Raw genomic sequence first — 12,879 nt, forward strand, 5'->3', positions numbered from 1 at the left:
CTGTATCCACAAAAAGAACAGGAGTACTTGTGGCACCTTAGAGACTAACAAATTTATTTGAGCATAAGCTTTTGTGGGCTACAGCCCACTTCATCGGATGCATGCAGTTTTTTGTTGTAATATTGCGACTTTTAGTTCTGTAATCAAGTGACCAGAGAGATTGAAGTGTTCTCCGACTAGTTTTTGAATGTTATAATTCTTGAAGTCTGATTTGTGTCCATTTATTCTTTTACGTAGAGACTATCGCAATATTACAACAAAAAAACTTCAAAACCAGACTCCAATGAGAGACTGATGAATTGGAATTAATTTGCAAACTGGACACCATTAAATTAGGCTTGAATAAAGACTGGGAGTAGATGTGTCATTACACAAAGTAAAACTATTTCCCCATGTTTATTTTTCCCCCCTACTGTTCCTCACAGGTTCTTGTCAACTGCTGGAAATGGCCCGTCTTGATCATCACTACAAAAGGTTTTTTTTTCTCTCCCGCTGGTAATAGCTCACCTTAACTGGTTTCAGAGTAACAGCCGTGTTAGTCTGTATTCGCAAAAAGAAAAGGAGTACTTGTGGCACCTTAGAGACTAACCAATTTATTTGAGCATGAGCTTTCGTGAGCTACAGCTCACTGATCACTCTCCTTACAGTGTGTATGGTAACACCCATTGTTTCATGTTCTCTGTGTATATAAAATCATTCCACTGTATTTTCCACTGTAGGCATCCGATGAAGTGAGCTGTAGCCCACAAAAGCTTATGCTCAAATAAATTTGTTAGTCTCTAAGGTGCCACAAATCCTCCTGTTCTTTTTAAAAATAGAGTGTAGCTGCAGCAGTGGGCAGGGTTAGCGGTCCCAAGTATGTACCTAGTGTCATGGACAGGTATGTACAGTACTTGGGGTAGCTAGCCCCTCCTACTGCTGCAGCTACACTAGTTTTAGGGCGCTTGATTAGAGCTATCATAGGTATGTCTCTCCTCAAGCTGGAATTTTTATCTCCAGCTTGAAGTGCAGACATATCCAAAATCTTAAAGGCTTTGCTTCATAGGTGCGGGAACTACAGGGGCGGAGGGTGCTGCAGCACTCCCCAACTTGAAGTGGTTTCCATTATATACAGGATTTACAGTTTAGTTCAATGGCTGCCAGTACCTCCACTATAAAAATTGTTCCAGCACCCCTGCATTGCTCTGATTACTGCAGGTTAAAATCACTCTGTACAGGGGTCCAGGACAAGGCCTATTCAGCACTTAAGCCCTATTTACAGAGCTCAAGCTGACTCCTACTGAAATTACTGAAAGTGTTGCCATTTATCTCAAAGGGAGCAGAATCCAGTCCACAAGACTTACAGGGACTTACGTGGTTCAGAAGGCTTTATGCTTGTCCTAAGCACAGACGGGTGAATTTTACTCTTTCAGAAAGTCACTGGAGCAAAGCAAAACTTCTCCAGCTTTATAATCACCTAACTCTGAAGGACGTCTTTGCTTTGAGTTTATATACTGCAGTCATGTTTTTTCTTTTGTATTTTACAACAATACTATCAATACATTTTCCCCATGAACGTTTTTTATCAGCTATCATGGCAATCAATTTCAATACTGAAAAAACATTTTGAAACATTTTATCACTAAAAAATCCCAAACACCACTCAGTGTCCCATTTTACCTTCCTTCTGGAGAAAATCATTGTTTTTATCTTTTCAGCTAATAAAAGCATTTCATTAATATGTTACGTGCTCGTCCAGTGCTTTTGCTCTCAACTTGCAATCACACTGTCATCAAGATTCAGTGTAATGCTACTTCTATCTACAAGGCTGACAAGACCATTAACTATTACAGACCAGATTCAGCCATTCTTGCACTTCCTGAGTGAAACTCACCCCTGTGTGGAAAGGGGCTGGCACAAGCCCCGAGCATCACTTTGTCCCGTTCAAACTAGGGTTTAAATTTCACCTATTGATTTGTGATACTACCTTGTAGCAATAAGAAATTCTGTCATTAATTAAAGGGGGCAAAGTCTACAGCAAGTAGAGTTGAGTTTATTTTATTATGTTCTTTTAGGGGCTCTAATTCTAATAGTTCAATACCTGCAATATTTGGAAACTTGTTTAATTTAAATAGATAATAGATACGATTTTGTTTATTTATATTGCAGCAGTGCCTTGAGGTCCCATTTTCTTCTCTTGATTTGTGAAGTTTTCAGACATGAAAACCTCACATCATTTTAATTCAAACTTTCTATGCCTTTGGTGAAATTTTACACCTTTATTTTATTTATTTTTTAATTCGGGATTTGTCCCCCTGTATCTTTCCCTGGCTCATTTTCTTGCTTCCCCTGGTTAGCTTTGATGTCACAGTCCCAGCCACTTGATCAATCAAGTCAGAATATTTTCTTGGGAGAACAGTGCTGCTACTACTTCTATGACCCGCTAACAAAGAAAAAGCCAGATTAGCCCTTGCTTAGTAAATTTACCTTTCCTCCGCACTAAAGAGAAAAAAAGTATAGAGATCAAAGTGAGCAAAATGCAAATTTGGATCATGATTTCTCCCAACAGGAACAACGAGGGATTAGCATTTTATTTTTAATTTGAGAATTATTTTTTAATTAAGATAATAAAAATAGAAGGAAGCTAGTAAGAATGGTGAAAGTAGAGACTGGACAAGTCATTCTGCCTTTATAAATTACAGCACTGAAACCCTGGATTCCATACTTTCCAGCTTGTCCCAATGCAGATTGGGCAGTGCCCCAGTCCATAATTATCACTAGCTTTTAATCATCATTCTTCACTCCCAGTCCCTGGTCAGTGGCTGAGATAACATCTGGGCCCGTATGTGGGCAGTCTGACCTAATGGTCAGAACCTAGAGTAGCGTCAGGGGCCACAGCCAGAGTTAGAAGCCACACCAACGATCAAACCAGTGTCACACCAAGGCTCAATCCAGAGTCAATAACTAGAGTTAGGGCAAGGGAGCAGGGGCAAGACAAGGCAACAGGAACAAGGAGCGGGAACCAAAGGAGGAGGCAGGAAGACTCTGGCTGGCAGGAGGCCTAGCAACATGGGGTGTGGAAGCTTTATGCTAAGAAGTGACCAAGCAGCAGTCTGCTGGTCTCACTGAGTCAGGGGTGTAGCCCCTGTTTGTGTGGTATCAACTGCTCTCACTTGGTAACCTCTGGGTTTGAGACTTGCACTGCATGGCAGATCAATGCAGCAGTGGGAAATGGTCTACGAACTTTACCACAAGGAATTAGAAACACAGGTCCTGTGATGAAGTGGAAATATTCTTAATGCTTTCTCCGAATACTGTGTGGGTGCCTCAGTTTCCCCTATGTCTTTCTGAAGTATGTAGGTGGTGGGATAAGGGTGTGTGATTGTTGCAGAGCCCTAGGGGGCCAGTGTGATGTGGTTTGCACAGAGAATGGCCAACACCCTGTCTCCTGATGACCTGGGCCCCTCCCCTGCAAAGGTGCCAACTGAGGGTGTTGGAGAACAAAGATCAGGTGGACTCCTGGCCCGGGAAAGAGATAAAGGCCAGAGGAGTGGCTGGAGGGAGTCTCAGTTTAGAGCTGGCTGGGGTCTGGGCTCCCTACCCCCAAGATGCACCTGACTGAGGGGTCCTGGTCTCGGTACCTACAAACTCTGTTTTAGACCATGTTCCTGTCGTCTAATAAACCTTCTATTTTACTAGCTGGCTGAGAGTCACGTCTGACTGCTGCGTTGGAGTACAGGGTCCTCTGGCTTTCCCAGGAGTCCCGCCTGTGTGGACTCGCTGTGGGAAGTGCACAGTGTGAGAAAGGGATGCTAAATGCTCTGAGGTCAGACGCAGGAAGGTCAAAGCTGTGTAAGCTTCTTGCCCTAGAGACAGTATGCTCAGAGAGAGGAGGCATGCTCCCTCAGAGTCCTGACTGGCTTCATATGGAGTAGTTCCAGAGCATCACCCGGTGGCTCCGTGACAGGTCCTTTTGCCACACCAATACCAGAAAGCCCACGTACCCTGACCTGTATTTTTCTTTCTTCAGGCAGACAAGGCCCTAAATGGGCTGGGTCACAGACCAGGACAAATGTGGAGAATACTGAGGTGAGCCTTGGCAAGAATCGAAAGTGGTTTAAAGTTTTGCCCTTTTGGCTTTGACAATCCTGTCATTACCATTCAAGGAGATTGCTGCAACAGATTCTGCTGCATCATCCTCTCCAGTCTGTGTCCACTCTCACTGATGCAGGTCTGTAGTGCTTCCTGATGGCCCTCCTGTAACCATCCACCCTGCCCTTCTCCCGGTGTTTCCTTTTGAATATCTTGTCCGCCTCTACAATACATAACATTTCTGTATGTGTATACTCAGGCAGTCTTTATTCAAGGATGAAAGATAGGCAGTGCTGCTTCCCTGGTTGCACAGCCTGCTAACTTGAGCTCTCAGCTCTGAAAAATCCCACAGTCCCCCTGGCTCCTTCAAGGGAAAATAGCTTCATTAATCTCACATAAACATCTGCAATAGAAGTAGCTAAAAAGCAAGCAATCCACCACTGGTCACTTACTTTTAAAGACTTATTTTCTCTACTGAAAGCTCCCCTCTGGCAAGATCAACAGTGGGAGGCAAGGGGACACTCATATGCCAAACACTTCATGGGTTTGGGTTCTTATTACTTTTGCAGTTCATTTGGGAGCTCTTTCAGTGTATGTGTCAAGGTAACTCAGCTTTGAATCATTCATCATGAAAAAAAATCAAGAAGCAGACTCCTACTTCCACACATTTTCACCACTTTAATCCCAGATCTATCATATTCTTATCTTATGGTTTAGCTGAGGACATATACTGTATATATACTACCAACTTTTAATGAATAGGTTCCAGTGCTCAAAGTCCTCTGACATGCAGTCATGTGGTAGATCTTATCACTATTTACATCTCAACTTTACTCTCCCACGTGTGTTTTAGTACACCTAACATTTTGCATGCCATCAGAGTGATAGCTGATAGAAAAAAAGATGACATGTATAGCAATATCTACTTTTACAGAGGCCAGGGGCTAAGAGAGACATCTGAACTCTTTATTTTCTCTACTTATGTAGCTGGCAGACAAGAAAGTAGTTCTTGGGGACGTCATCATTGTAGGTTCTGATTCTCCACCTTCTGCCTTGTGTAGTCATTTACACCTGTGTGAACTGAGGGCAAAGAAATTTCAAACAGCAAGTGCAGGGAGTGGCTCTTCACACAGCGTACTGTTTCTCTGTTTCAGACAAGTAGGCCCATGGAGAGAAAAGCAAATGAAGCACTTTCGGAGACAGTTGTGACTACAATCCCATCTAAGATTATGCTGAGTGCAAGTGAGCCCTGTGCAGAGGGCTAGTGCAAACCTATGCCCCTCTAAGGATACATCGACACTTTGAGCTGGAGGTATGATTCCCAGCTTGAGGAGACATACCCATGCTAAATCTCATTGAGCTAGTGTATTAAAAAATAGTGCATAGCTGCTGTGGCGGAAGCTGCAGGACAGGCTAGCCACCCCAAGGCTGTCCCCTTTGGAGATCCTAGGCCTACTCAGGGCAGAGCCTGTCATGCAGCTCATACCATGGCAGTTACCCTGTTTTTTAGGGCAGTAGCTCAGTAGTTCTCAAACTTTTGTACTAGTGACCCCTTTCACATGACAAGCCTCTGAGTGCGACCCCCCCTTATAAATTAAAAACACTTATATTTTTAACACCATTATGAATGCTGGATACAAAGCAGGGTTTGGGGTGGAGGCTGACAGCTCATGACCCCTCCCGTAATACTTGCAACCCCCTGAGGGGTCCCAACCCCCAGTTTGAGAACCCCTGCGACTAGCTCAACCAGAGATAGCAAGGGTAGGTCTTCTGAAGCTGGGAATCACACCTCCAGCTCGAAGTGTAGGCGTAAAATTAAACTCCATTTTTAGTGCATATGCTTTGTGCTAACCTGGGCACAGGGGTGAATTTCACCCTTACAGAACTGTATGTTGAAATCCTGGCTTCACTGAAATTAGTGGCAAAAATTCCATTGACATTGAAGAGATCAAAATGGCCCTTAAACGCTATTCACATTTCAATAATTAAAAACTAATCAGACAAATTCTGGTCTTAGGCCTTGTCTAACAGGAAAGTTTTTCTGTGTATGTTTCCCCCATTATAAATTCACCAAAAGTGAATCAATACCATTTTGCATATGCTGGCTTATGCTACTTCCCTGATGAATCATTGTGTGGCCATGTAACTCTATGCTTTTATTAAATTACTTCACAGCAATCTGGCAGCTATCCAATGGTGCAATTGTAACCTGCCCCGTTACACAATGTTCCACCATGATTTTTCTCGCAGCACATTGTAGGACACTTGCCATATGCTACTGGAATTCTTGGGGTTAGGGTCAAATAATCAGGAAGGAATCATGCGATTTTGTTATTCCATAATTTACATGGTTTTAGTGAGGTAGTACCATTTTCAAACTGCTGTCAAATAGCCTGGAGGAAACACAGAGTGGCACGACTGACAATCATTGATAAAAACAAGGTGCTCCAGATGTATTGGCAGTCACACAGCCAGATGGCTTTCCATGAATTGAGGCCCACCCCCAAAAGAACTGCTGTGATGCTGTTTGGTTCCTGAAAGAGGAAAAGGAGGAAATCAAGCTGTTACTTCTGCATGACATTTTCCTAGAGTGGTTTCACTTGCTGGAGTGCTGCTTCTGGGCTTGCCAAGCTAACACTAACTGGTGGGACAAGATATAGTGCTGCAGAATTGAGATGGCCAACAGAGGCAGCAAGAACTTCAGGATGTGGAAGTGTAGCAAAGCCACGACTCACTGGCAAGGCACCTCCTGCTGGTCATCTTGGGAATTAGCTCTTTACAGCCTTCAGAGCACACTCTGCCTGCAGGTGTCTGACCTGCCTCAGGCCCCATATCCCTGCCAAACCCCAGTAACCCTTTACCTCAGGGTTCTGCCCCCAGCAGTACCCCCATACTCTGGGTTTCCCCTCCCAGGGGAACCCCCAACCCTGTAAACCCACCTTGCCTCAGTGGCTACTGCTAGTTGTCATCTAGCCTCCACTCACTGGGGCAGACTGCAGTCTGTCATGGCTGCTCATCATTGGCAAAGGGTTAGGACCTTCTGCCTTTGCCTATTCCCAGGCTGCCCCTCTGCAGCCCCAGTACCTTTTTGGGCCTTTAACAAGGCCTGCAGCCTGGGGGTTTACCAGGCTGGAGCTCCCCAGCTACTCTTGCCTTCCCCAGCACTGCTCTACTTCAGGTACCTTCCTCTCAAGCAGCTAGCCCTTCCCACTCTAGGGCTAGAGTGAAACTCCTCAGCACCTCTGGCCTTGCAGCTCTTTTATAGGGCCCAGCCTGGCCCTGATTGGCTGCCTCCCAGTCTTTTCCTATTGGCTCCCCAAGCAGCCCTTTCCCAGGGCTGTTTTAACCCCTTCAGCGCTGGAGCGGGGTGACTTGTATCATAGTGCCTAAGAGTCCCAGGAGCAGACTAGGACTCCGTTGTGCTAGGCATTGTGCAAACACAGAACAAAAAGGCAGCCCCTGCTCCAAAGAATTTACAGTTTAAGTATCTGTGCAGAGCTCACCCTGAAGCTGCAATGTCAGAATACCAAAATGGGAGTTCTTCTCAGTGTGGAGGAGCATTTGGCTGTTGCTATATGGAAGGTTACCACCCCCAATTGTTACCAGTCCCTATCTTACCAGTTTGGTGTGCACATCATAGAATCATAGAATATCAGGGTTGGAAGGGACCTCAGGAGGTCGTCTAGTCCAACCACCTGCTCAAAGCAGGACCAATCCCCAACTAAATCATCCCAGCCAGGGCTTGGTCAAGCCTGACCTTGGAAACCTCTAAGGAAGGAGATTCCACCACCTCCCTAGGTAATCCATTCCAGTGCTTCACCACCCTCCTAGTGAAAAAGTTTTTCCTAACATCCAACCTAAACCTCCCTCACTGCAACTTGAGACCTTTATTCCTTGTTCTGTCATCTGGTACCACTAAGAACAGTCTAGATCCATCCTCTTTGGAACTCTGCTTCAGGTACTTGAAAGTAGCTATCAAATCCCCCCTCATTCTTCTCTTCTGCAGACTAAACAATCCCAGTTCCCTCAGCCTCTCCTCATAAGTCATGTGCTCCAGTCCCCTAATCATTTTTGTTGCCCTCCGCTGGACTCTTTCCAATTTTTCCACATCCTTCTTGTAGTGTGGGGCCCAAAACTGGACACAGTACTCCAGATGCGGCCTCACCAGTGATGAATAGAGGGGAATGATCACATCCCTCGATCTGCTGGCAATGCCCCTACTTAAACAGCCCAAAATGCCGTTAGCCTTCTTAGCAACTACGGCACACTGTTGACTCATATCCAGCTTCTCGTCCACTGTAACCCCTAGGTCCTTTTCTGCAGAACTGCTGCCAAGCCCTTCGGTCCCTAGCCATTCAGTGCCCCCATCTATCAAGAGGTGCTGCTGCCCTCGATCATACATCTTAGCAATGCCAAGTGGGTTACTGATGGATTTGCATGGTTGGGGCTACCAAATAGTATTGGGACTACTGATGGAACCGACATGCCTATTATTTGCCTTTCCAACCTAGGCATTTGAGTTCAACAGAAAGGGGTATTTCACCATGGTGATCCCGGACAAATTAAGTCATTGTAACTGCAGTAACAATAGTGGAGTTGTCCTGGTGTAATGTAACAGAGTTTGTCCCTTAGCCCTGATTAGATTAAAATAGTCCATGGTTTAGATGGTCCAGTTTCAATAATAAAATTGAAAATGGTTCACCACTGCATTACTACAGCTTTAAACAGGTATAAATTCATTGAAATTAAAAATGGTAGTTAACCAAGCCCATTATTTTATATAAATGCACAGAAGTCCAAATACATTATTTTCAGTAGTTTATAAAGAAATATTATGTAACAGCTGTGAGGAGTCACAAAAACAAATAACAGTTTGCTTACTTACTGGCTATCAGAGTCTTGATGGTGCTTCTGGTTCATTTATGTCTCTGGATCCAGATAAAGATTATCATTGACCACACAACAATAACCTAATACCGTTGCTTGGGAACACAATGCCAATATTTTCCATGTTGAGATCAGCACCTGTTCTGTCTCTTAAATAGCACAATTTATAAATAACTCATATGAATGCAAACATCAACTAGATTCCAATTTTCTAAGAATTACATGAAGACAAGGTGTGGGGGGGATTAGGCAGATTTCACCTTAATTTAAAAAAACACATGTAATTTGTTTAAACTTTAATATAATCCATTCATTAATTGGTCTTAAAGTTGGAATGGAACAGGAATAATTTCTAGAGTTTGAGTTATTTCTTTAGTTCTATCATGCATTGTGTTTAGCAGCTAAATTGAAGCAGTTCACAGAGAGTTCTGGTAATGTTTTGTGTAAGTTTTATTGCAAGCCAGATAAAGTATTGTAGAATGAAGGAGAATAAATAGTTTACAAGGGTGTCTAGTTAAAACCTGGTGTCTTGTTGTTACATACCCCAAACCTCCATCCTCTAATCTGGGCTATCACACAGGACTTTTGTTTTTACCAAACATTGGTTGTACCAGTTGTGGAAGCCCCTGTGATGAAGTCCTTTGGCTCATGGCTGGCTGAACCAGGACAATCTACAATGGTTTGTCTGCAGTGTGGACAGGAAGTCACAATCCCTAATTTCAACCCACAGTGCAATGCCTTTGAGTTGAGAAATTACCTAAAAGTTCCTATTTTCAATAACAGTGCTGGAAAGAATGCAGCAGGTACTTCAGGAGTCCCAGAAAGCTGTCTTGTATGTGGATACTTCAGAAGGGTTCCATCAAAAGTAATGGTGTTGTGTAGATCCTTAAACCATTTTAAGGACAAATAATGCAGCAAACAGCATAATGCAACCAAGGTCCCTGAAACAGCATCCTTGCAAAGGGAAGACACTTTTATTCTGGAGAATGATTTTTAGGAAGGGGGAGAATATATTTGCTTCTGGGTAGGTAGCTGTAACAGTAAACAGCTGACTAAACTTTATTAAACGTGAAACTTGGTCATAACCCTTGGTAAGTTGGGCAGAGCCCCCAATGAAGCCCAGGACTGAATAACGTTTGTTCCATAGTTTACTATCACATCTACCTGCCTACGTGGAAAGTAGTCTCTTCCCCCAAAATTCGTTACTTATAAATATAATAAAACCACATGAAAATGGTGGAAGTCATGGACCCTGACAGCCATGATCAGGGAGAGTTCATAAAGCATCAAATGAAAAGAATGGGCCAGTGAGCTCCCCCACCTTAATCTATTGTTCACTGTTGAGATCCTTAAGGCTCTGCAATTTATCACAGTGCTAGCTAGCACCTTCATACTTTTCTTACCAGTGCATCCAGAGCAGTTGTCACCTTTAAGAAACTTGTATTATTTAACATATTGACAGAGGTATTTAGGGCAATTTAAAATGTAAGAGCGATCTCTTATATGTATGCTCTTGGTATACACAAAGTCTTCACAGTAAACCTTTAACTGCTTTATTCTTCTGTTAGGTGTTAGGGGTGGGCATTTCACGCAGCACCAACAAACTGCTGCATTTAGCATGCTAATTCATTTAATAGTTTTGTAATCCTTTAGTTTAATCACTTGGAAGAAACTAGGAGCTTTAATTAAGAGGTAATGTCAATGAAATAAGAACAATTATCACAGGACAATGGACTCCTGCTGCTTCACAGCCTGAGGCTTTTGAGGAAAAATAAATGTTGAAATGAGGCACAAGAACTGCGGCACTGCATCTTTTCTTTTTGCTGTTTCCCTGCAGTCCTTCACAATGTCAGCTGCAGTGATCAAACTATAGGCATGCTATAGTTTATAGTATGGCAGTAGTCACATTACTTATGGACTGTAGGAAGGTGCTCAGATACTACAGTGTTAAATGCAATATAAGAACCTATGCAGACAGTATAAGATGGGTGCTATAACCCCCATCTCTTTGTGAGGATGAGGCCTTAGGCCAGAGTATCAGTGCAGCTACATCCATTGCTTGCCACCAATGGTGGAGTTGGGTCCCTAGTGTAGGCAAGGTCCTAATGCAGATGATTTACCAGCTGCCGGTGTTTTTAACTCTGTTGATTAGACCCTCTCAGACAGGTTACATGTCAGTGTTCAAAATGCCAGGCACAATGGAAAATAACACTATAGTCGCTTACAGGGCCTGACACAATAGCCACTGAAGTCAGTGCAGGTGGGAGTCTGCCCATATGTACTGAAGCAAGTTTATATAATGCTTTTCATCCAGAGATCTCAAAGTGGGACACCAGGAGGAAATCATTAGGAGTACAGTCCTTTGTGTATATCTTTCCCCTAGTTCCACTATCCCTTCTTCTCTCCCTTCGTGGCACTTATATTTTTCTTGGTCCTTCCTCATGTTCCGTGTTACTTTTATCTTGGCTGCCTTAGGGCTTATGTAGGTCAGGGATATCTGCAGTGGTGTAATAGTCCTCCCCGTACAATCCCCCACACATAGTCACAGGGTACCAGTCCGAAACCCGCCAGTTTCCCTAATCTAGGCAAGCCCTCAGGTGGATTCAGTGTCCCACCTCAGACAACTTTTTCATTACCCATTTCACACACCCACACCAACAGTTTCCTTTCTAGTTCTAGACCAGTGGTTTTCAGCCTTTTTACATTTGCGGACCCCTAAAATATTTCAGATGGAGGTGTCGACCCCATTGAAAACCTTAGACATATTCTGCGGACCACAGGTTGGAAACCACTGCACGAGAGAGTGTCTCCCCTCTCGTCCCTGGGAGGGAGAAGGGGTTGGGTGGGAGAGGAATGAGGTCTCCTGTGCTGAGTTGCCTGTTCGCACTGACAATGGAGAAAGGAAAAGCCATGGAGCAAGTTCCTGGTGCACTAAGTTACTGTCGCATGAACACAGAGAAGGGGAAAGCCTTCAGGGCAGCCATTGTAAACGGATTCACCCCAGCTGTGGTTTGCTCGGCTCCCAAGGGATGGGGAGCAGAGCGCGAGCCTGCTGTGTGTGATCGCTGCCTGCCCAGCGGAACAGCGTGCACGGGCTTCCCCAGCGCAAAGCCCCAGGAGACGGCGGGGAGGGTTTCAGAGACTCTTTCCTGTCACTACCCAAACAGCGATTTTTAAAGCCTCCTTTGTCCCTGGGGCATACCTCTGTGTTCAGAAGGGGCCCACTGCCCCCAGACATCGGGGTCACCCCGAGCGCGGCTTGCTAGCGCAGCCCTTCCCTTTGCCCGAGCCCGGGCTGCTGGCCTCTCAGGTAGCAGGTGGCAGGTTGCCCAGTCAGGCTCCAAGGGCAGCAGAGGATGACTTCATAGGGGTGGAGCCTTGTAGTCGAGGTGGCAGGCAACCTGAGCCAGGGAACAAGTGAACTTGTGGAGTCAAAGACAGGTGAGCGGAGCTGATAGGCAGCTTTTGCACTCGCCTGGGAAACAAGCACTCAACTCAGCTCCCTAAGAATCGACAGTCTCCCAAGGAAGAGGGTTGTCACTGCTGAAAATGGAAACCAAAGAAGCCCCTGGGAAAGAAGGCATGGGAGCCAAGAGGAAGAATTTGACCTTCTTGAAGCACAGGCTGTACATGCTGGAGAGAAGGAAGACGGACACCGTTGTTGAGAACAGCGTTTCTGGGGACCAGGGTAACTCTGGCACTTTGAGGAGGAGCCAGTCTGACAGGACGGAATACAGCCAGAAGTTACAAGGTAACGGGAAGAAAATGACTTATTTATTATTTGTATTGCAGCCCTATCACAAACCAGGACCCCAGGACCCCATTGTGCTAGGCGCCCTAGAAATAGGGAACAAGCCAGAAGTCCCTCTCTCAAAAAGCTTAAAATCTAAGTGACCATCCCTCCCCCCCTCCCAGCCCCCC

General features: G+C 44.7%; 1 protein-coding gene across 1 annotated transcript in view; it reads left to right on the forward strand.

The window, feature by feature from the left end:
* Window positions 1-12,507: 12,507 nt before the first annotated feature.
* Window positions 12,508-12,879, forward strand: part of ARHGEF38 (Rho guanine nucleotide exchange factor 38) — a gene marked incomplete at both ends in the record, with an annotated part of 55,030 nt that continues 54,658 nt past the window's right edge. The window contains one exon of the mRNA XM_084627331.1: window positions 12,508-12,709. Coding sequence (XP_084483457.1) covers window positions 12,508-12,709 — 202 coding nt within the window. The remainder of the gene's footprint in view (window positions 12,710-12,879) is intronic.

The sequence above is a fragment of the Lepidochelys olivacea genome (assembly GCF_965140295.1).
Source record: "Lepidochelys olivacea isolate rLepOli2 genome assembly, chromosome: 4".
Lineage (NCBI taxonomy): Eukaryota > Metazoa > Chordata > Testudines > Cheloniidae > Lepidochelys > Lepidochelys olivacea.